Here is a 20,679-nt window from a genome sequence, read left to right on the forward strand (position 1 = left end):
TACACCCGTTGCACGCCCTTTGCACGCCCTTTGCACGCCCATTGCACACCCGTTACACACAAGTTGCACGCCTGTTGCACGCACGTTTCACACCCGTTGCACGCCCTTTACACACCCGTTGCATGTCCTTTGCACACCCTTTGCACACCTGTTACGTGCCCGCTCCCCTCCGCGCCCCGGGGATGGCCCCGCCCCGGCCCCGCCCTCCCCGACCCCACCCCCGGCGGGCGGGCGCGGCCAATGGGGCAGGCGCAGGCGGCGGGGCGGGCGGGGCCAGCGGGGCGGGCGCGGCCAATGGGGCGGGGGCGGGGGCGGGCGCGGGCGGCGGGCGGGCGGGGCCGGGCCCGGGCGGGCACCGCGCTATAATGATCCCTACGGCGCCGCCGCCGCCAGCGCGCCGCCCGCCCGCCCCGCCGCCCCCGGCCCGGCCCCGGCCCCCGGCCGAGCGGCGCTAGGGCCGGAGCGGCCCCGCGGGAAGATGAACTACCTGGTGAGCGGGGCGCGGCCTGGGGGAGCGGGGCTGCTGCGGGGGCCCCCCGGGCAGGACGTGGGGCCGGCGGTAACGGCGGGGGGCCCGCGGCGTGCAGGAGGGGGCGCGGAGGGGGAGGAGGAAGGCCGCAGCCCGCAGCCCGCCCCGTGGCAGCGCCCCCCGGCTCCGGGGCGGCCGGGCCCCCTCGGGTGACCTTGGCCCAGCCCCGCCGTAGAGGCACCGGTGGGGCCTTGTCCCGGCTCCCCCCTGCCCGCGGGCGGCGGCGCTGCGGGAGCCGTGGGCAGACCCCGGCGGGGCCGCAGGCCTCGGCCTCCCTGCCGGCCCCGGGAGCCGCAGCACCGGGCAGCCGCGGGCAGCCGGAGCCCCCCCCACCCGGCCGGCGAAGGGCGGCAGAGCCGGCGGGTCCGTCCCTCGTCCCGGGCAGCGGCGGGAGCCCGGGGCCGGCGGCGGCCTGTCCTGCCGCCATGGCACCGGTCAGCGGCGGCCGGGCCCGAGTGTCCGGCAGGTGCCTCCGCGCCACGGCCCGGGCGGGATGTGGGGGCACAGCCCGTGTCCGCCGGGGGAGCGGCCGCGCCGCGGGCCGGAGGGGGCCGGTCCCGCAGCGGCTGGCGTGGCGGTGGCCGCGGCGGTGGCCAGGGCTCGGGCTGACTCACCGCCCTGGCACTTCCTCCCCGGCGGCGGCGGGAAGGGGCGGGAGAGGCGGAGGAGGCCCCCGGCACCGGGGAGGCGGAAGGGCCCGGCCCCTTCCCAGCACCACCTCGGGAAGGATGGGTTGAGCTCCGGCGGGGCAGGCGGAGCGGCTGGAGCGGGGCGATCCAGCCGGCGGGACCCGCTCGCACAGCCCCGCGGGGCTCCGGGGGCGGCCGGGATGACCCCCCGGCGGCCGGCGGGGTCCGGCTCACCGCCCCGCCGCGGGGCTCTCCTGCAGAACGTGCTGGCCAAGGCGCTGTACGACAACGTGGCCGAGTCCCCGGACGAGCTCTCCTTCCGCAAGGGCGACATCATGACGGTGCTGGAGCGCAACACGCAGGGGCTGGACGGCTGGTGGCTCTGCTCGCTCCACGGCCGGCAGGGCATCGTCCCCGGGAACCGCCTCAAGATCCTGGTGGGGATGTACGACAAGAAGCAGCAGCAGCAGCCGCAGCAGCAGCAGCAAGCACCTGGCCCGGTGCAGGGGCAGGCACCGCCGCAGGCACCGCTGCCCCAGCCGGCCCTGCCTTACCACCACCAAGGGGGCTTCACCTCGCTGTCACCCGCCTCCCAGTACACCCCCATGCACCCTGCTTATGCCCCCCAAGGGGACAACGTCTACCTGATGCCGGTCCCCAGCAAGGGACAGCAGGGTCTTTACCCGGGCTCGGCACCCACCGGACAGTTCCCGCCTGCCCCGGCTAAGCAGCCCCCCGCCTACCCGAAGCAGACGCCTCCCCACGCCTTCCCCAGCTTGGGCCAGGAGATCTACCAGGTGCCCCCATCCCTGGGCCAAGTGGCAGAGGCGTACCCCGCGGGCTCTGCCAGCCCCCCCCAGGATGTCTACCAGGTTCCTTCCTCAGCTGGTCAGGCTCAGGACATCTACCAGGTGCCCCCGTCGTTGGACATGAGGAGCTGGGAAGGGCACAAGCCCCAGGGGAAGGTAGGACAAGGGGACTGGAGGGGTGGCGGTGTAGTTACGGGGTGCTCTGCAGTCCATGGTGGTGAGTGGGTGGCAGGACTGCAGGGCTCGTGCTTACCACCCAGCACTGTCTCTTTGAGCGGGCAGCCTTGCGCCCGTCATGGGGCGCGTGGGCATCCTTCCCTGCACCGCCGGCAGGAGCGGCTGTGCCGGCACAGATCCCTGCTGTGGCTGAGGTGCCCTGGTTGGCATGGGCTACTGGGCTTGGGGCTGGTACAGTGTTCGGCGTTTGGGTCTTCTTGGTCCCTCACGTGGGTTCTGCCGGTGTCACCAAGGGCATGGCAGCCATGTCTGGGACAGGCGTGGGGTTCTGGTAACCCCAGAGCTGCTTGGAGGTGCCCCTTGGCCAGATCCTGCAGCTATGGAGGTACCTGTGGTACCTGGCACAGTGCTGTGATGTTTCCTTCCTCCTGGGAGCGTGGGCAGGGGCAGGCAGCCAGTGCCAGCGTGTCCCGGCCATGCCAGGGAGCCTGCCAGCACTTGCCGGTTGCATTTACTGGTGAGGCAAGGGTGAGCCAGCAGCCTAACGGCTACGTCCCGGACACTGGGCTCCTTCTGGCTCTGCCCCTTCCCTGGCACGTCATGCCAGGGAAGGGAAGCGAGGTGCTTTCTGCATCGTGTGTTCTGGGAAGACTACCCTGACTCATGCTTCTGGGATGCAGCTGGTGAAAGGGGGCACTACCAAATCCTGGCCAGGGCACAGGGAGCATCCTAAAAGGGAGGAGCAGTCTGGCACTTTTGCCAGTTTCTCAGCCCTTCTTGTCCATGGCACTGGCTGGGCAGGGTGCCATGACTCTCTGGGTTTGGTTATTTGCTGCTCTTGTGTCCCCGTGGTATGGCAAGGTGGGCACCGAGCTGCGGGCAGGGAGCTGCGGGTGTTGGCAGATCCCTGCCCGCAGCTCGGTGCCCAAATCGGCCATTCCCTTCTGCACGCCGCGGCCCTGCCGGCTGGGCTTTGTCTCTCGCAGAGGCTCGCCGCTATAAATAACCGGTGATATCATTCCCGTTCCCCGGCGTTGCTGCGAGAATCGTGCACGCCCGGCTGGGGAGCGCCCTCCCGTGGGCACCGGTTTGCCCGGTGCCAGACGGTCTGGTACGGGATCTGGCACCCATCATCTCTCCAGCCCCATCGCTGGGTTTTGGGGAGGGTGATGCGGGGTGGGGGGCAGGCTGGGGATGCTTGGCGGTGCCCACCTCGTCCCTTTCCCTCTCGCCAGGTGCTGGTGCCCACCCGCGTGGGACAAGTGTACGTCTATGACTCCCCCAAGGGTGAGCAGGATGAGTACGATTTCCCTCGCCACCTCCTCTCTGCGGGCTCCCAGGAGATCTATGATGTGCCACCTGTCCGAGGGGGGGGCCCGAGCCAGTTCAGCCAGGAGGTGAGGCTGGGCAGGGGGTGTGGGGAAGGGTCTCTGGCTCCCATCTCCCAGCACGGGAGATGCTCTGGCACAGCCTGATTTTCAGACCTGGGCAAATTACACCCAAAGCTGGGCACGTTATGGGCCTTGGGGCTGCTTCTGGCACCTCCACCCTTCCTGGCTGCACCTTGGGAGAACATGGGTGTCCACACCATCCCTGACACACCACCCTGTGTCCCCCCATTCAGGTCTATGACACCCCCCCCATGGCAGTGAAGGGTCCCAATGGACAGGACCCAGGGCAGGAGATCTACGACGTGCCCCCCAGCGTGGAGAAGAACCTTCACCAAACTGTAAGTGCTGCTGAGACCATATGAGACAGACACATTTTTACAGTGAGAACAATCTTTCACTGGAACAGCCAGGGATGTGGTGGCATCTCTGGCACTGGAGGCTTTCAGGGTGCCGGGGGACAGGGTGCTGGATGACCTTATCTAGGGGATGAGGTTGGACCAGTGATTTTTCAAGGTTCCTCCCAACCTGGGCTGATGGCGGATTTGTGATTCCTGCCCCAGACGGGATGCAGGAGGCCAGGAGTGCAGGGGCAGGGCTGTGCCAGCCTCCCTGGGGTGCACGGCTCCATCCTGGTGCTCACCCAGCGCTGTCTTGCTTTCCTGGTGCTGGTGCTTATGTGCACTGCAGCACAGTGCAGCCCGTCCACGCGTGACCCAGGCTGGCTCTTCCAGCAGCGCTGACAGTGTCTGCCGCTGCCCTTGCAGGTGTACGATGTCCCCCCCTCGGTGAGCAAGGACGTGCCGGATGGCCCGGCGCGGGAGGAGACCTACGACGTGCCCCCTGCCTTCACCAAGCAGAAAGGCTTCGACCCCTCCCGCCACCCGCTGATCCTGGCCCAGCAGGAGCCCTACTTGCCGGAGGATGTCTATGATGTGCCGCCGGCAGCCGGGAAAGGTGCCCCTGAACCGCCGCTCTCCCACGAGATCTACGATGTGCCCCCCAGCCTCAAGAAGCTGGGGGGGCCAGCCTTCCCCTCCCAGGAGGTCTACGACGTGCCCCGGGACCTGCACGCCCCCAGCAAGTGCTCCCTGGACGTGGAGGGCGAGTACATCTATGATGTCCCACCGCAAGTGGACCGTGAGGCCAAGGGCACCGACACCAAGCGCCTCTCTGCCTCCAGCACGGGCAGCACCCGTAGCAACATCTCCACATCCTCGCTGGACGTGGTGCCTGTGAAGGAGCCAGCCAAGGGAGCCGGCAAGGAGTTCTCCCTGGACTTGGATGCCGCCATGGAGACGCTGGCCAAGCTCCAGCATGGTGTCGGCGGCGCCGTCTCCTACCTCATGTCCTTCATCAGCGCCAACTGGCGCAGCCCCGAGCACATGGAGGCCAATGCTGCCAGCATCCGCGGGGCAGCCGAGGGTGTCCGGACAGCCCTCCGGGACCTACTAGAGTTTGCCCGGGGAGCGGTGGGCAATGCTGCCCAGGCCTCTGACCGCTCCCTCTACACCAAGCTCAGCAAGCAGCTGCAGAAGATGGAGGAGGTCTACCAGGCCCTGGCACGGCACGGCCAAGCGCTGGATGCTTGCCACTGGGCCCCGAGCGCCCTGGCCAGTGGCAAGCCAGGCACGGATGACTTGGAGCACTTCGTCATGCACTCGCGCGGCGTCCCCGATGACACCAAGCAGTTGGCCTCCTTCCTGCATGGGAATGCCTCCCTCCTCTTCAAACGGACAAAGCCGGCAGCGGAGAGCGGTGGCCACGGGCCCCCTCACCCCTCCGACAAGGCCAGCAGCATCCAGTCCCGGCCCCTGCCCTCCCCGCCCAAGTTGCTGGCCCAGGAGTCGCCTGACGGGCCCTACGAGAACAGCGAGAGTGGCTGGATGGAGGATTACGACTATGTTCATCTCCAGGTGGGCAGGGGAAGGGGGGCTGCTCCCCGGCACAGGGGGATTGGGCAGCTCTGGTGTGGTGCTTCTGTCACCCGCATCTCACTTTTACCCTCTGACTTGAGGACTGTGGGGACCAGGGGTGTCCCAGGGCAGGCGGGGGCTTCCTCCCTGCAAGGCTGGTGTCACTGACCCCCGTGTCATGCCCCTTCCTTCCCTGCAGGGCAAGGAGGAGTTTGAGAAGACCCAGAAGGAGCTGCTGGAGAAAGGCAACATCATCCGGCAGAGCAAGGACCAGCTGGAGCACCAGCAGGTAACAGGGGCAGGGTGGGCAGGTGCTGCTGGGCACAGCTCTTGGGGCAGGGGGGGCCTTGGGTCCGGCTGCCCTTGTACCCCCCGTCCCGCCACCGGTCTGCACCACGGCCCCCTCCTGCGTGGCTGTCCCCGCAGTGGGTTCTGGCTCGCCCCTCTCCAGTGGCACAGTACTGGCACGGGAGGCACTGGCACCTTGCTCCTGGTGGGGAGCCTGGCACGGCTGTCCTGGGGCTGGCACTGTCCAGTGCTGTTTTCCCTGGGGCACAGCTGTCATCCAGGGCTGGTGGCCATGGCCACCAGTGCTGGTGGCTCCAGGGAGGGGCGCAGGCGTTGTCTTGGTGGCCGTCCTGCCTCACGCCCTGTCCCTCCCACAGCTGAAGCAGTTTGAGCGGCTAGAGCAGGAGGTGACACGTCCCATCGACAACGACCTGTCCAACTGGAGCCCCCCCCAGCACTTTGGCCCAGCACGGGGCGGTGGGGCCTTGTGTCCTGCCGACCGCCAGCTCCTCCTCTTCTACCTGGAGCAGTGTGAGGCCAACCTCACCACGCTCACCAATGCTGTCGACGCCTTCTTCACCGCCATCAGCACCAACCAGCCCCCCAAGATCTTTGTGGCCCACAGCAAGTTCGTCATCCTCAGTGCCCACAAGCTTGTCTTCATCGGAGACACGCTGTCCCGCCAGGCCAAGGCCCAGGACGTCCAGCACAAGGCGATGCACTACAGCAACCTCCTCTGCGAGATGCTTAAGGAGATCGTGGTGACCACCAAGGCGGCCGCCCTCCACTACCCTTCTCCTGCGGCCTCTCAGGACATGGTGGAGCGTGTCAAGGACCTTGCCAACAGCACGCAGCAGTTCAGGATGGTGCTGGGCCAGCTGGCAGCCATGTGACGGCCCTGGGCTGCCGTCATCTCCGCACAGCCCCCACCCTGTACCCAGACACCCATCGCCCTCCACGAGAGCCCTCTCGTCTCGGTGTAAGCAGACATGTACATAGAGACTCCTACGCGCACTGGGGGCCTGGGGCTCTGCTGGTAGAGGGGTTGAGGGGCTGCAGCCATTGTCCCCCTTCCTCTTCCTCCCTCTGGCCAGAGGCCAGACTTGGTTTTGGAGCCGTACCTGTAACAAAGCGAAGCTGGGCGGCAGGTTTGTGCCTGCTCCCTCCCCGCTGTCCTCTCTCCGTAAAAAAACCTGCTGTTCCTGGTGGCCTGGAGGCCACAGGGCCGTGTCCCCGGTGAATCAAGACTGCGATGGGCCTGGCAACTGGGGGCGATGCTGCGGCTGCCCTGCTGCTGGGGGGACTCCAGCCCAGTTTCTGGCAGCCAGCAGGGTGTAATGGTGTGGAAGCCACCCCTCCTGGTGGGACAGTGGGGCAGGGATGGGTTGTACCTTCACCCCGTGCTCTGGGGGCTGTGCATAAGTGTCCCCAGGGTGGGGGCTAAGGTGTGACAAGGGGGCTGGGCCAGGAGGGATCTAACCTGTACGTTCTCAAGTCTTGGGTTTTGCTACTGTACCAGCTGTAACTGAAATGCAAACCAAAATTGGTGCCTTTTAAACACAGGGGAAGCTTCCACTGGTTCCCGGAGTTGCAGCCCCCCAAAACGCAGCCCCCTGCCCCTTGCCCGGCAGCATAAAGACTTGCCTAGAACACACTGCAGGCCCCCCCATCTACTGGGTATCTGTGTGAACCTGCCACGGGGAGGGAAACCCTGAGGAGGGGCTGAGGGAGCCTGTCCCTGTTCCCTCCCCACCCACCCAAAAAAGACATCATGGCGCATGGTAACTTTGGTGCAGAAGGGTTTTTATTGGGGGTGCCCAACCCCCAGGAGGGGGGATGAGAGGATTTGGGGGAACAGGACAGGGGGCAGGGCAGGGCAGCAAGCCCAGCCCAGCCACAACCCTGGGGGCTGTGGCCCCTGGCCCGCCTGGGTGCCGCTGCCCCCCTCAGAGCACCTTGCCGGGGTTCATGAGGTTGTGGGGGTCCAGCGCAGCCTTGATGCGGCGCAGGGTGTCCAGCCCCTCCGGGCCCAGCTCCTCCCGCAGCAGCGCCCGCTTGCCCAGCCCCACGCCGTGCTCCCCGGTGCAGGTGCCCCCCGCCGCCAGCGCCCGCCTGCGGGACGGGGCCGTCAGAGCACAGGGACACCCCCCGGTGCCCACGGCCCCCCGCGGCGCCCCCGGCCCACCTGCCCAGGCGCTGGGCGAAGGCGTGGACGCGCTGCGCCTCGGCCGGGTCCCGGGCGTCGAAGACGAGGAGGCAGTGGAAGTTGCCGTCGCCCACGTGTCCCACCATGGGGCCTGCGGGGCCGCGGGTCAGGCGGGGAGCGGTGCGGAGCGTGGCAGCCCCCAGCCCACCCCCTGCCCCGCTGACCGGTGAGGCCGGAGTCCCGCAGGTCCCGCTGGGTCTCCACCACCACGTCGGGCAGGCGCGAGATGGGCACGCAGACGTCCGTGGAGTAGCCCTGGGCCGGGCAGGGCAGAGCCGTGGCACATGTGGCTCCGCGGGGCGCTGCCGCCGTCGCCCCCGTGCCCGGCCCTCACCTGGCAGCCGGGCCGCAGCGCCAGGGCGGCGTACCAGGCGCTGTGCCGCATGGCCCACAGCCGCCCACGCTCCTCCGGCTCCTCCGACCAGGCCGGCACAGAGCCGCCGTTCAGCCGCACCATCTCCTCTGCCGGGGCCGGGACCCTGCCACGGGGCACGACGGGACCCCCCGCACCCCTGGCCCTCGCCCCAGCACCCCCAGAGCCCGCCCGCCCTGCAACCCTGGCACCGGCACCAGGCACCCGCCCGTACCCCTGGGACAGCCCCCGTTCCCTCTCCCTGGGCGCTCATCCGGCCCCCCCGGGACAGCCCCGGGTCCCCGGCCCCCCAGCAGACCCCCAGCCCACGCACCCACCCCTCACCCTGGTGACTTCCCAGGTACCACCCTGGGCACCCACCCCTGGTGTGTGTCCCTGTCCCCAGACCTGGGTGCCCGGCCCTCCCCCAGGGCACACTGGTCCCCCATCCCCGGCCAGACGCACCCGCCCACACCCACAGGACCCGTGGACCCCGGCCCCCCAGACCCACGCTCTGGGCACCCGTCCCTTGCCCTGGGGACACCAAGGACCAACAACCCCCGCTGCTGGGCACCCGCGCCTTGCCCCAGGCACCCTGGTCACCCTGCCCCAGGCCCTGCACACCTGTCACTGACGCCAGAGGCATGGCGTGGCCCCCCAGCACTGTCCTGCTCCCCGTGACGCCGCTGGGCCCCCTGACCCTGGGCGCCCATCCCTTCTCTGTGGGTGCCCACCACGGCCCCCACACCCAAGCACCCGTCCCCAGCACTCGTCCCCCACACCGCCCCAAGCCCCCAGCCACAGCCCGGTGCCATCCCTACCCGCCTGCCGCTGCTGCTCCGCCAGGCCCTGCCGGGAGCCATGGAGCTCCAGGAGGAGCGTGGGTGCCACCGGCAGCCCCGTCCCGCTGTAGCGGCCGCAGGCATCTGCCATCACCTCGTCCAGGAATTCTGGGCGGGAGGCGGCGGCGCTGAGCCCGGCCACCACCACCGGCACCCGGAGCCCCGGCCCCGCGCCAGCCCCGGCACCCACCGATGCGCGCCACGGGCACGGCGGCCTGCAGCACCTGCACCGTGCAGGCCACGGCCGCCCGCACGCTGGGGAAGGTGGCGACGGTGGCGGCGACGGCCTCGGGCAGGGGGTGCAGGCGCAGCGTGGCCTGCGTCAGGAAGCCCAGGGTGCCCTCGGAGCCCACGAAGAGGGACGTCAGGTCGTAGCCGGCCGCGCGCTTCCTGCACGAGCCTGGTGAGCAGGCGCCGGCGCGGACCCCCCCAGCCCGGCTGGCCCCAGCGCCCACCTGGCCTGGCGCCCGGCGCCTGCGGTGTGCAGCAGGCGCCCGTCCGGCAGCACCACGCGCAGGTTGAGCACGTTGGGCCGCATGGTGCCGTAGCGCACCGCGTTCGTGCCCGAGGCGCCTGTGGCCGCCATGCCGCACAGCGAGGCATCCGCCCCTGGGTCTGCGGGGGGACGGGGACAGGGACATGTGATGGGGCCCCGTGAGCCCCCGTGCTGCCCCCGGTCAGCACCCGCGACCCCGGCCCCACCACACCCCCTGTCCATTGCGGAGACCACGGCACCTCAGTGGGGCCCCACAGCACCCCCGGGACCACGGCACACCTGCGGGCAGCTGCAGCACCTCTGGGACAACAGCATCCCCGGTGCCACGGGAATCCCAGCACAGCGTGGACCACGGCCACCCCAGCTCCATGGGCACCCTTTGACACCCCTGGAACCACGGCACAACCCCTCCAGTACCACGGCGACCCCAGCACCCCACGGGGACCGCCGCGCCCCTGGCACCCCAGCCCCATGGGCTCCCCAGCAACCCCGGGGACCACGGCACACCCATGGGCACCCTCAGGGGCCCTGGGACCACGACACCCCCACGCCCCTGGGGACGCCCCGCACTCTTGCGGACGCAGCGCCCCCAGCCCCACGGGCACCCCAGTCCCTCCAGCACTCCCAGCGCCACCCGCCCTACCGCTGTCCCCAGCACCCCTAGGCCTGCCCCCCGGCCCCGCGCCCGCGGCCGCGCCCCGCTGCCCACGGTACCGACGGGGAACCAGAGCCCGGTGCCGCGCAGGCGGCTGTTGAGGGCCTTGCGGGTGACGCCGGGCTCCACCACCACCGAGAAGTCCTCGAGGCTCAGCTCCGCCACGGCGTCCATGCGGCTCAGGTCGAAGCAGACGCCGCCCTGGCGGGGGGCACCGCAGGGGCTGGGCACGGCCGGGCACGCCGGGCCCGGGGGGCGGGGGGCCGGGGCACGTACCTGCACGGCGTTGACGCCGCCCTCCAGGCCGGTGCCGGTGCCGAAGGGCACCATGGGCACGCGGCAGCGGTAGCAGAGCGCCGCCAGCTCCTGCACCTGCCCCACCGCCCGGGGCCACACCACCGCGTCCGGGGGCGCGCAGCTGGGGGGCACGGCGGGCACGGGTCTGCCCGGGAGCGGCACCGGGAGGGACCCTGCCCCGAGAGACCCTGCCCCGAGAGACCCTGCCCCGGGAGGGACCCTGCCCCGGGGGAGACCCTGCCCCGGGGGAGACCCGGCACCGGGAGGGACCCTGCCCCGAGAGACCCTGCCCCGGGAGGGACCCTGCCCCGGGAGGGACCCTGCCCCGGGGGAGACCCTGCCCCGGGGGAGACCCTGCCCCGGGAGGGACCCTGCCCCGGGGGAGACCCTGCCCCGGGGGAGACCCTGCCCCGGGAGGGACCCTGCCCCGGGGGAGACCCGGCACCGGGAGGGACCCTGCCCCGAGAGACCCTGCCCCGGGGGAGACCCGGCACCGGGAGGGACCCTGCCCCGAGAGACCCTGCCCCGGGGGAGACCCGGCCCCGGGAGGGACCCTGCCCCGAGAGACCCTGCCCCGGGGGAGACCCTGCCCCGGGAGGGACCCTGCCCCGGGGGAGACCCGGCACCGGGGGAGACCCAGCCCCGAGAGACCCTGCCCCGGGGGAGAACCCGGCCACCGGGAGGGACCCTGCCCCGGGGGAGACCCAGCCCCGAGAGACCCTGCCCCGGGGGAGACCCAGCCCCGAGAGACCCTGCCCCGGGGGAGACCCGGCCCCGGGAGGGACCCTGCCCCGGGGGAGACCCGGCCCCGGGAGGGACCCTGCCCCGAGAGACCCTGCCCCGGGGGAGACCCTGCCCCGGGAGGGACCCTGCCCCGGGGGAGACCCGGCACCGGGAGGGACCCTGCCCCGGGGGAGACCCGGCACCGGGAGGGACCCTGCCCCGGGGGAGACGCTGCCCCTGCCCCGGGACCCTGCCCTGCCCGGCCTGGCCCTGTGCAGACCCCTCCCCTGCTCAGACCCGGCCTCTCCCCATGCTGGTTCCCCTCCTCTGCCCAGACCCTTCCCCTGCCCGGACCCCTCCCCTCCCCCACCCCTCCTCTGCCCGGACCCCTCCCCTCCCCAGCGCCCCCAGCCCAGCCCCGGCACCCACGCGTGCATGGACTCGTCGTGGCCGTGCTGCTCGCGCACCGCCAGGGCCGTGGAGACGTTGGGGGCCCCGACCACCGCCCGCAGGGCCGCCACGAAGTCGGGGGGCAGCGGGCGCTGGGGGGGGGCGAGGGCCCCGTCAGGGCGGGGGCGGGGGCGGGGGGTCCGACCGGGAGGACCCTCACCCACAGGCGGGGCCGCGGCGGGTACCCCACACCCCGGACCCCCGCGCCCCCCGGCACCCCCGCGCCCCCCGCCCCACCTTGGAGCAGCAGCCCCGGCGCCACAGCGCCGCCCCCAGCCCCAGCCCCCGCCGCAGGGCCATGCTGGGCACGGGCACGGGCACGGGCACGGACGGGACCGGGCGGGACCTGCCCCCCCGCCGCCGCCCGCCCCCTCCCGCCGCCGCCGCCGCCTTAAGGTGGCTCCGGCCGCGGCCCCGGGGCTGCGCCCAGCGCCCCCCCCGCCGGGCACTGTGCCCCCGGCCCCGGCCCCCCCGGCCCCCCCGGCCCGCGCCGGGAAGGGGTCACCCGCGCCCCCCGGCCCCGTGTCCCCGTGGGAGCCACGTGCTCCCAGCCCGGCCCCGTGTCCCCGCGCCCGGTGTCCCCGCGCCCGCCCAGGGGGCCCCACAGCCGGCCGGGGTCGCTGCCCCCATGGGGCCGCATGGCCCCGCGCCCCCAGCCCTCCCGGCCAGCCGTCCCCACGCACAGCCAGGAGTCCCCACGCCCCCTGGCCATCTGTCCCCATGCCCGGCCAGGGGTCCCTGCCCAGACAGGTGTCCCCCATGCCCAGCCACGTGTCCCCCCCCATATGCATCTGTCCCCGTGTCCAGACTGGTGTCCCCTCCCTGCCAGGTGTCCCCACATCCATCTGTCCCCATACCCAGCCAGGTGTCCCTGCCCATCCAGATGTCTCCGTGGCCATCTGTCCCCATGCACAGCCAGGTTGCCTCAAGAGCTAGGTGTCCCCCTGTCCCCATGACTGCTCAGGTGTCCCCGCCCAGCCAGGTGGCCCCATATCCAGCTGTACCCATAAGGGGCCAGCTGTCCCCATGCCTGCCCGCCCATCTGTGCCCACTCCTGGCCTGGTATCAACACCCAGACAGGTGTCCCCAGATCCAGCTGTCCCCATGCCCAGACAGGGGCCTCCACCCAGCCAGGTGTCCCCATACGCGTCTGTCCCCGTGCCCGGACAGGTGTCTCCCAGGCCACCTTTCCCTGTGCCCAGCCACGTGTCCCCTTGTCCCTCTGTTCCCATGCCCAGCCACGTGTCCCCGTAGGCACTGATCCCCATGCCCGGTCTGGTGTCCCTGACCAGCTAGGTGTCCCCATATACGTCTACACCCACGCCTGCCCAGCCAGCTGTCCCCATGCCCACCTGTCCCCATGCCCAGCCAGATGTCCACACCCAGCCAGGCGTCCCCATGCCCAGACAAGTGTCGCCAAGCCTCCCGCATGCCCCTGCCCACAGCCACCTGTCCCCCGGCTGCCCCGCACACCTCCCGCCCACCCCGCTGTGGCACAAGGACGCAGCACGGTGGGTGGCAGCGTTTATTGCCAGCCTCAGTTGGCCTGCAGGATGGAGTCGATCCAGCTGCGCAGCTTGGTGACGCGGGCGTAGACGCCGGGCACGTTGGGGTCGCAGGTGCTGCTGCCCCAGGAGACGATGCCCACCAGGTTCCAGACACCGTCCTTCTGGCACACCAGCGGGCCCCCGGAGTCGCCCTGCGGGCAGCGGTGAGCGCAGGGGCTGGGGAGGGGGGCGCGGGGGGCACAGGGGGCACAGGGGGGCTGGGAGCACCTACCATGCAGGAGGAGGCACCGTCAGCACCGGCGCACACCATCACGTCGGCGATGCGGAACCCCCAGTACTGCTTGCACTGCGCGTTGGTGAGCAGGGGCAGGGCCACCTGCTGCAGCACCGCCGGCGTCTGCGAGGCTGCGGGCGAGCGGGGCGGCATCAGTGCCAGCACCGCGGCCGGGACTGGGACCAGGACAGGGAGGGGTATAGGGAGAGGGATGTGCGCAGGCATGAGGATGAGGACGAGGACGAGGACGAGGACGAAGACAAGGACGAGGACGAGGATGGGGACGGGGACGGGGATGGGGACGGGGATGGGATGGGGACAGGGATGGGGAGGGAGAGGAGGGCAGGAGCGGTTGTGGGTTGGAACTTAGGGGTGGGGATGGGGATGAGGACAGAGATGGGGATGGGGGGAAGGATGGGTACAAGGATGGGGCTGGGGATGGGGAAGGGGACAGGGGTGAGGATGGGGCTGGGCCTGAGGCTGAGCATGGGGATGAGGACAGCGATGGGGCTGGGGAAGGGTACGGGGATGAGGAAGGGGCCAGGGAGGAAGGCAAGGATGGGGCTGAGGCTGCGCGGGGGCAGGAAAGCGCAGTACCGTTGGGGTCAGTGAGCCCCCAGCCCGTGGTGACACAGGTCATGCCCCCCGGGAAGTCATCAGTGGCCTGGGGCAGGCAGACGGGGGACACGCGGGCTGACATCCGCGCCGGAGTGGCCAGTTTGATCAGGGTGATGTCGTCACGGATGGTCAGCATGTTGAACTTGGGGTTCTTGAAGACCTGGAGCAGGCAGCACCGCTCCCAGCGCCTGCCTGCACCCTTGGCCAGGGCGCTGGGCACCGGGGGCTCCCTGGGGACCAACAGGGACCCCGGGGGCCCGCAGGGAACCCAGAGAATGGCCCTGTGGGTCCTGGGATGATGGGGTCTCTGGGCTGCAGACCCAGCCCCTGGGGCACAGGGCAGCAGGGACATGGTGGGGACTCACAGGGACCGCAGGGAGCAGAGCCCAGGTCCTGGGCTGATGGGGACACAGGGAGCAGACCCCAGCCCCTGGGGCACTGGGCCGTGGGGACGCCCCAGGGACACCAACAGGGACTCAGGGGCACCATGAGATGGGGCAGACGCCAACTCCCTGGCCAAGGCGTGCCCAGGGAGCAGGGGACAAGCCCCAGCACTGGTGGGTGCCAGGGAGCAGGGCCAAGCACTGGTCTCAGGAAGACGGGGCCACCAACGCGCCTGTGGCCCACCCGGGGCTGCTGCTGGCCGGGACCTCGGGGCTGCTCAGGGCCCCTCAGGGCAGCCCCCAGCCCGCGGGCACTGGGGAGCAGGGACAGCCCAGGTCACATCACCTGTGGGGATGGATGAAGGGGACCCTGGGGGCCTGACCCCCATCCCTGGGGGGTCCTGCGAGTGCGGTCCCAACTCCAGGCATGAGGGGGAGCAGGGACACCCCGGGGGACCCCAGCCCAGGAACGTGGGGCACCACAGACACCCCTGGGACCCTGACCCCCAGGACAAGGGGACCCGGACCCCCGGGGCTTCTCATGGTGGCCGTGGGACCCCGCAGGCACACGGCCCCCATGCCGGTGGTACCTTCTCGATGGTCAGCTTCTGCTCGTCAGGGGTGGTCACGTCCTGGTCGTATGCGCCCACCACCACGGTGTCGGTGGTCCTGGGCACGGGCAGGCGCTGAGCACCGGGCACAGCACAGGGACAGGGGGTTCCCTGGGGACCCGGTGCACCCACCCAGCCCCGGGGTGGCCGGCAGCAGAGCCAGCACCTACCTGACGCCGCAGTGGGCAGCGGTGACCACCCAGTTCTCGCTGATCAGAGACCCGCCGCAGAAGTGGAAGCCGTTGTAGCGCTGGCGGGCAGAGCTGCGTCAGCACCCGGCACCGCCGGCACCGCCGCCGGGGTGCTCTGTGCCCGGCCCCCACCCCAGCACCCACCCTGGCCCCCCTTGGGCGCCCAGACACTCACCTGGAGGGACACCTGCCACGGCCAGGACCCTGGCACCGCCGGCTCCCCGTTGACGATGCGGTTGTAGCCGCGGATGACGGGAGTGATGGCGGGCACGCCACAGCCTGCGGGGCACAGGCAGCCGTGGGATGGGGGCTCCAGCCCCCCCGCCCCCGCGCCCCCCCAGTGCCACCGCCCCCCCAAGCCCCTCGCCCGCCCTGCCGAGCCCCGCAGCCCCACGCACTCTCCACGGAAAGGGTGGCACGGGCAGAGCCCGCCAGCGCCAGGCAGCTCAGCAGCCACAGCAAAGCCATCGTCACTCGTGGGGACAGACCCTGCCTGGGGCTCGGCGCCTCTTATACGCGCTGCTGGGCACGGCCCCGCTGCCGGCCTTCACACCACGGCCCCGGGAGGTAGCGTGGCACCGGGCAAGTGCCAGGACGGGGCCTGGGAGCGTGGCACCTGGAGCCAGTGGCCTTGGCTGGGGCTGTGGGACAGCACTGGTGGCAGCTGAGTGCTGGCTTCGACATGCTCCTTGGGCTGGTGCTTGGCCAGCTGTCACCAAGTCATGGGGTGGCCAGGGTTGGAAGGGACCTTGGAGTTCACCTGGTCCAACCCCAGCAGGGCTACCCAGGGACTGTTGCCAGGTGGCTTCTGAGTAGCTCCATGGATGGAGACTCCACAGCTGCCCTGATCCACCTGTGGCTGCTGGCACAGCGCCAGCCTGGCACCATGGCCGTCGCTCAACTCCTGGCCTGGCCACAGGGGGAACTGTGACCCCATGCCGCAGCTGGGCAGCGCTTGGTAGAGCTCTGTAGCCCAAACCCTGGTGCTGGTGGCACACGGGCTGCCTAGTGCCAGCCACGGTGAGCGGCAGCCATGGCCGCGGCAGGCAGAGCACAGCCAGCAGGTCAAGGGAGGGTGCCTGCCCCAAGGTCAGCACTGGGGAGGGGGAAGCCACCCCTGGAGTGCTGGGTCTGCTGCTGAGCTCCCCAGTACAAGAAAGACAGGGACATACTGGACAGAGTCCAGTGAGGTGTGGAAGGGACATGACCATCTCTGACGGCAAGAGGGAAGGTGCAATGGGACAGAGCTCGGCTCTTTCCTCTGGCGCCCAGTGCCAGGGCCAGAGACAGGGTGACAATCTGACATGCAGGAGGTTTCCTCTGACCATCAGGAGACATATTTTCACTGTGGGGTGACCAAGCACTGTCACAGCCACCAGCACCAGGGTTTGGGCTACAGAGCTCTACCAAGCGCTGCCCAGCTGCGGCATGGGGTCACAGTTCCCCCTGTGGCCAGGCCAGGAGTTGAGCGACGGCCATGGTGCCAGGCTGGCGCTGTGCCAGCAGCCACAGGTGGATCAGGGCAGCTGTGGAGTCTCCATCCATGGAGCTACTCAGAAGCCACCTGGCAACAGTCCCTGGGTAGCCCTGCTGGGGTTGGACCAGGTGAACTCCAAGGTCCCTTCCAACCCTGGCCACCCCATGACTTGGTGACAGCTGGCCAAGCACCAGCCCAAGGAGCATGTCGAAGCCAGCACTCAGCTGCCACCAGTGCTGTCCCACAGCCCCAGCCAAGGCCACTGGCTCCAGGTGCCACGCTCCCAGGCCCCGTCCTGGCACTTGCCCGGTGCCACGCTACCTCCCGGGGCCGTGGTGTGAAGGCCGGCAGCGGGGCCGTGCCCAGCAGCGCGTATAAGAGGCGCCGAGCCCCAGGCAGGGTCTGTCCCCACGAGTGACGATGGCTTTGCTGTGGCTGCTGAGCTGCCTGGCGCTGGCGGGCTCTGCCCGTGCCACCCTTTCCGTGGAGAGTGCGTGGGGCTGCGGGGCTCGGCAGGGCGGGCGAGGGGCTTGGGGGGGCGGTGGCACTGGGGGGGCGCGGGGGCGGGGGGCTGGAGCCCCCATCCCACGGCTGCCTGTGCCCCGCAGGCTGTGGCGTGCCCGCCATCACTCCCGTCATCCGCGGCTACAACCGCATCGTCAACGGGGAGCCGGCGGTGCCAGGGTCCTGGCCGTGGCAGGTGTCCCTCCAGGTGAGTGTCTGGGCGCCCAAGGGGGGCCAGGGTGGGTGCTGGGGTGGGGGCCGGGCACAGAGCACCCCGGCGGCGGTGCCGGCGGTGCCGGGTGCTGACGCAGCTCTGCCCGCCAGCGCTACAACGGCTTCCACTTCTGCGGCGGGTCTCTGATCAGCGAGAACTGGGTGGTCACCGCTGCCCACTGCGGCGTCAGGTAGGTGCTGGCTCTGCTGCCGGCCACCCCGGGGCTGGGTGGGTGCACCGGGTCCCCAGGGAACCCCCTGTCCCTGTGCTGTGCCCGGTGCTCAGCGCCTGCCCGTGCCCAGGACCACCGACACCGTGGTGGTGGGCGCATACGACCAGGACGTGACCACCCCTGACGAGCAGAAGCTGACCATCGAGAAGGTACCACCGGCATGGGGGCCGTGTGCCTGCGGGGTCCCACGGCCACCATGAGAAGCCCCGGGGGTCCGGGTCCCCTTGTCCTGGGGGTCAGGGTCCCAGGGGTGTCTGTGGTGCCCCACGTTCCTGGGCTGGGGTCCCCCGGGGTGTCCCTGCTCCCCCTCATGCCTGGAGTTGGGACCGCACTCGCAGGACCCCCCAGGGATGGGGGTCAGGCCCCCAGGGTCCCCTTCATCCATCCCCACAGGTGATGTGACCTGGGCTGTCCCTGCTCCCCAGTGCCCGCGGGCTGGGGGCTGCCCTGAGGGGCCCTGAGCAGCCCCGAGGTCCCGGCCAGCAGCAGCCCCGGGTGGGCCACAGGCGCGTTGGTGGCCCCGTCTTCCTGAGACCAGTGCTTGGCCCTGCTCCCTGGCACCCACCAGTGCTGGGGCTTGTCCCCTGCTCCCTGGGCACGCCTTGGCCAGGGAGTTGGCGTCTGCCCCATCTCATGGTGCCCCTGAGTCCCTGTTGGTGTCCCTGGGGCGTCCCCACGGCCCAGTGCCCCAGGGGCTGGGGTCTGCTCCCTGTGTCCCCATCAGCCCAGGACCTGGGCTCTGCTCCCTGCGGTCCCTGTGAGTCCCCACCATGTCCCTGCTGCCCTGTGCCCCAGGGGCTGGGTCTGCAGCCCAGAGACCCCATCATCCCAGGACCCACAGGGCCATTCTCTGGGTTCCCTGCGGGCCCCCGGGGTCCCTGTTGGTCCCCAGGGAGCCCCCGGTGCCCAGCGCCCTGGCCAAGGGTGCAGGCAGGCGCTGGGAGCGGTGCTGCCTGCTCCAGGTCTTCAAGAACCCCAAGTTCAACATGCTGACCATCCGTGACGACATCACCCTGATCAAACTGGCCACTCCGGCGCGGATGTCAGCCCGCGTGTCCCCCGTCTGCCTGCCCCAGGCCACTGATGACTTCCCGGGGGGCATGACCTGTGTCACCACGGGCTGGGGGCTCACTGACCCCAACGGTACTGCGCTTTCCTGCCCCCGCGCAGCCTCAGCCCCATCCTTGCCTTCCTCCCTGGCCCCTTCCTCATCCCCGTACCCTTCCCCAGCCCCATCGCTGTCCTCATCCCCATGCTCAGCCTCAGGCCCAGCCCCATCCTCACCCCTGTCCCCTTCCCCATCCCCAGCCCCATCCTTGTACCCATCCTTCCCCCCATCCCCATCTCTGTCCTCATCCCCATCCCCACCCCTAAGTTCCAACCCACAACCGCTCCTGCCCTCCTCTCCCTCCCCATCCCCATCCCCATCCCCATCCCCGTCCCCATCCTCGTCCCCGTCCCCATCCTCGTCCTCGTCCTTGTCTTCGTCCTCGTCCTCGTCCTCGTCCTCATCCTCATGCCTGCGCACATCCCTCTCCCTATACCCCTCCCTGTCCTGGTCCCAGTCCCGGCCGCGGTGCTGGCACTGATGCCGCCCCGCTCGCCCGCAGCCTCGCAGACGCCGGCGGTGCTGCAGCAGGTGGCCCTGCCCCTGCTCACCAACGCGCAGTGCAAGCAGTACTGGGGGTTCCGCATCGCCGACGTGATGGTGTGCGCCGGTGCTGACGGTGCCTCCTCCTGCATGGTAGGTGCTCCCAGCCCCCCTGTGCCCCCTGTGCCCCCCGCGCCCCCCTCCCCAGCCCCTGCGCTCACCCGCTGCCCGCAGGGCGACTCCGGGGGCCCGCTGGTGTGCCAGAAGGACGGTGTCTGGAACCTGGTGGGCATCGTCTCCTGGGGCAGCAGCACCTGCGACCCCAACGTGCCCGGCGTCTACGCCCGCGTCACCAAGCTGCGCAGCTGGATCGACTCCATCCTGCAGGCCAACTGAGGCTGGCAATAAACGCTGCCACCCACCGTGCTGCGTCCTTGTGCCACAGCGGGGTGGGCGGGAGGTGTGCGGGGCAGCCGGGGGACAGGTGGCTGTGGGCAGGGGCATGCGGGAGGCTTGGCGACACTTGTCTGGGCATGGGGACGCCTGGCTGGGTGTGGACATCTGGCTGGGCATGGGGACAGGTGGGCATGGGGACAGCTGGCTGGGCAGGCGTGGGTGTAGACGTATATGGGGACACCTAGCTGGTCAGGGACACCAGACCGGGCATGGGGATCAGTGCCTACGGGGACACGTGGCTGGGCATGGGAACAGAGGGACAAGGGGACACGTGGCTGGGCACAGGGAAAGGTGGCCTGGGAGACACCTGTCCGGGCACGGGGACAGACGCGTATGGGGACACCTGGCTGGGTGGAGGCCCCTGTCTGGGCATGGGGACAGCTGGATCTGGGGACACCTGTCTGGGTGTTGATACCAGGCCAGGAGTGGGCACAGATGGGCGGGCAGGCATGGGGACAGCTGGCCCCTTATGGGTACAGCTGGATATGGGGCCACCTGGCTGGGCGGGGACACCTGAGCAGTCATGGGGACAGGGGGACACCTAGCTCTTGAGGAAACCTGGCTGTGCATGGGGACAGATGGCCACGGAGACATCTGGATGGGCAGGGACACCTGGCTGGGTATGGGGACAGATGGATGTGGGGACACCTGGCAGGGAGGGGACACCAGTCTGGACACGGGGACAGATGCATATGGGGGGGGACACGTGGCTGGGCATGGGGACACCTGTCTGGGCAGGGACCCCTGGCCGGGCATGGGGACAGATGGCCAGGGGGCGTGGGGACTCCTGGCTGTGCGTGGGGACGGCTGGCCGGGAGGGCTGGGGGCGCGGGGCCATGCGGCCCCATGGGGGCAGCGACCCC

General features: G+C 70.5%; 4 protein-coding genes across 6 annotated transcripts; 2 read left to right on the forward strand and 2 right to left on the reverse strand.

Moving 5' to 3' along the window:
• Nucleotides 1-361: 361 nt before the first annotated feature.
• Nucleotides 362-7,298, forward strand: BCAR1 (BCAR1 scaffold protein, Cas family member). Of its 2 annotated transcripts, XM_037409309.1 has the most exons (7): nucleotides 362-490; nucleotides 1,419-2,123; nucleotides 3,380-3,541; nucleotides 3,769-3,873; nucleotides 4,300-5,448; nucleotides 5,648-5,737; nucleotides 6,114-7,298. In XM_037409309.1, exons 1-7 carry the CDS (start codon nucleotides 479-481, stop codon nucleotides 6,627-6,629), a joined length of 2,739 nt encoding a protein of 912 aa, XP_037265206.1. In that variant the 5' UTR covers nucleotides 362-478; the 3' UTR covers nucleotides 6,630-7,298. The 2 variants fall into 2 exon arrangements, with proteins under 2 accessions (XP_037265206.1, XP_037265205.1); XM_037409308.1 differs by lacking the exon at nucleotides 362-490 and having other exon boundaries at nucleotides 1,102-2,123.
• LOC119157918 (probable D-lactate dehydrogenase, mitochondrial) lies at nucleotides 6,660-12,110 on the reverse strand. 2 transcript variants are annotated; one of them, XM_037409311.1, is made up of 11 exons: nucleotides 11,995-12,110; nucleotides 11,737-11,849; nucleotides 10,564-10,705; nucleotides 10,347-10,488; nucleotides 9,592-9,751; nucleotides 9,327-9,526; nucleotides 9,116-9,244; nucleotides 8,277-8,404; nucleotides 8,107-8,197; nucleotides 7,922-8,033; nucleotides 7,572-7,848 (listed from the first exon to the last, which is right to left on the reverse strand). In XM_037409311.1, the coding sequence occupies exons 1-11, from the start codon at nucleotides 12,055-12,057 to the stop codon at nucleotides 7,683-7,685; spliced, it is 1,446 nt and encodes a 481-aa protein (XP_037265208.1). In that variant the 5' UTR covers nucleotides 12,058-12,110; the 3' UTR covers nucleotides 7,572-7,682. The 2 variants fall into 2 exon arrangements, with proteins under 2 accessions (XP_037265207.1, XP_037265208.1); XM_037409310.1 differs by lacking the exon at nucleotides 8,277-8,404 and having other exon boundaries at nucleotides 6,660-7,848.
• A 1,171-nt stretch (nucleotides 12,111-13,281) lies between these two features.
• LOC119157960 (chymotrypsinogen 2-like) lies at nucleotides 13,282-15,810 on the reverse strand. Its single transcript, XM_037409383.1, has 7 exons — nucleotides 15,741-15,810; nucleotides 15,518-15,621; nucleotides 15,322-15,401; nucleotides 15,131-15,209; nucleotides 14,137-14,317; nucleotides 13,537-13,670; nucleotides 13,282-13,456 (listed from the first exon to the last, which is right to left on the reverse strand). The coding sequence occupies exons 1-7, from the start codon at nucleotides 15,808-15,810 to the stop codon at nucleotides 13,295-13,297; spliced, it is 810 nt and encodes a 269-aa protein (XP_037265280.1). The 3' UTR covers nucleotides 13,282-13,294.
• A 1,429-nt stretch (nucleotides 15,811-17,239) lies between these two features.
• Nucleotides 17,240-19,756, forward strand: LOC119157989 (chymotrypsinogen 2-like). The gene is made up of 7 exons (XM_037409440.1): nucleotides 17,240-17,309; nucleotides 17,428-17,531; nucleotides 17,648-17,727; nucleotides 17,840-17,918; nucleotides 18,732-18,912; nucleotides 19,380-19,513; nucleotides 19,595-19,756. The coding sequence occupies exons 1-7, from the start codon at nucleotides 17,240-17,242 to the stop codon at nucleotides 19,754-19,756; spliced, it is 810 nt and encodes a 269-aa protein (XP_037265337.1).
• The last annotated feature ends 923 nt before the right edge of the window (nucleotides 19,757-20,679 follow it).

The sequence above is a fragment of the Falco rusticolus genome, chromosome 15, assembly GCF_015220075.1.
Source record: "Falco rusticolus isolate bFalRus1 chromosome 15, bFalRus1.pri, whole genome shotgun sequence".
Taxonomy (NCBI): domain Eukaryota; kingdom Metazoa; phylum Chordata; class Aves; order Falconiformes; family Falconidae; genus Falco; species Falco rusticolus.

Excerpts from the sequence above, each read along its gene's own strand:
- BCAR1 (XM_037409308.1), top strand. The coding sequence starts at position 1,359 with ATGACCCCCCGGCGGCCGGCGGGGTCCGGCTCACCGCCCCGCCGCGGG. Across the intron at positions 3,874-4,299 it reads AGAAGAACCTTCACCAAACT|GTGTACGATGTCCCCCCCTC; the intron begins GTAAGTGCTGCT and ends CTGCCCTTGCAG. Across the intron at positions 5,449-5,647 it reads ACGACTATGTTCATCTCCAG|GGCAAGGAGGAGTTTGAGAA; the intron begins GTGGGCAGGGGA and ends CCTTCCCTGCAG.
- LOC119157918 (XM_037409310.1), bottom strand. The coding sequence starts at position 12,057 with ATGGCCCTGCGGCGGGGGCTGGGGCTGGGGGCGGCGCTGTGGCGCCGG. Across the intron at positions 10,706-11,736 it reads CACGACGAGTCCATGCACGC|CTGCGCGCCCCCGGACGCGG; the intron begins GTGGGTGCCGGG and ends CGTGCCCCCCAG. Across the intron at positions 9,245-9,326 it reads CGTGCCCGTGGCGCGCATCG|AATTCCTGGACGAGGTGATG; the intron begins GTGGGTGCCGGG and ends CCTCCCGCCCAG.
- LOC119157960 (XM_037409383.1), bottom strand. The coding sequence starts at position 15,810 with ATGGCTTTGCTGTGGCTGCTGAGCTGCCTGGCGCTGGCGGGCTCTGCC. Across the intron at positions 15,622-15,740 it reads TGCCACCCTTTCCGTGGAGA|GCTGTGGCGTGCCCGCCATC; the intron begins GTGCGTGGGGCT and ends TGTGCCCCGCAG. Across the intron at positions 14,318-15,130 it reads AGAAGCTGACCATCGAGAAG|GTCTTCAAGAACCCCAAGTT; the intron begins GTACCACCGGCA and ends TGCCTGCTCCAG.
- LOC119157989 (XM_037409440.1), top strand. The coding sequence starts at position 17,240 with ATGGCTTTGCTGTGGCTGCTGAGCTGCCTGGCGCTGGCGGGCTCTGCC. Across the intron at positions 17,310-17,427 it reads TGCCACCCTTTCCGTGGAGA|GCTGTGGCGTGCCCGCCATC; the intron begins GTGCGTGGGGCT and ends TGTGCCCCGCAG. Across the intron at positions 19,514-19,594 it reads ACGGTGCCTCCTCCTGCATG|GGCGACTCCGGGGGCCCGCT; the intron begins GTAGGTGCTCCC and ends CGCTGCCCGCAG.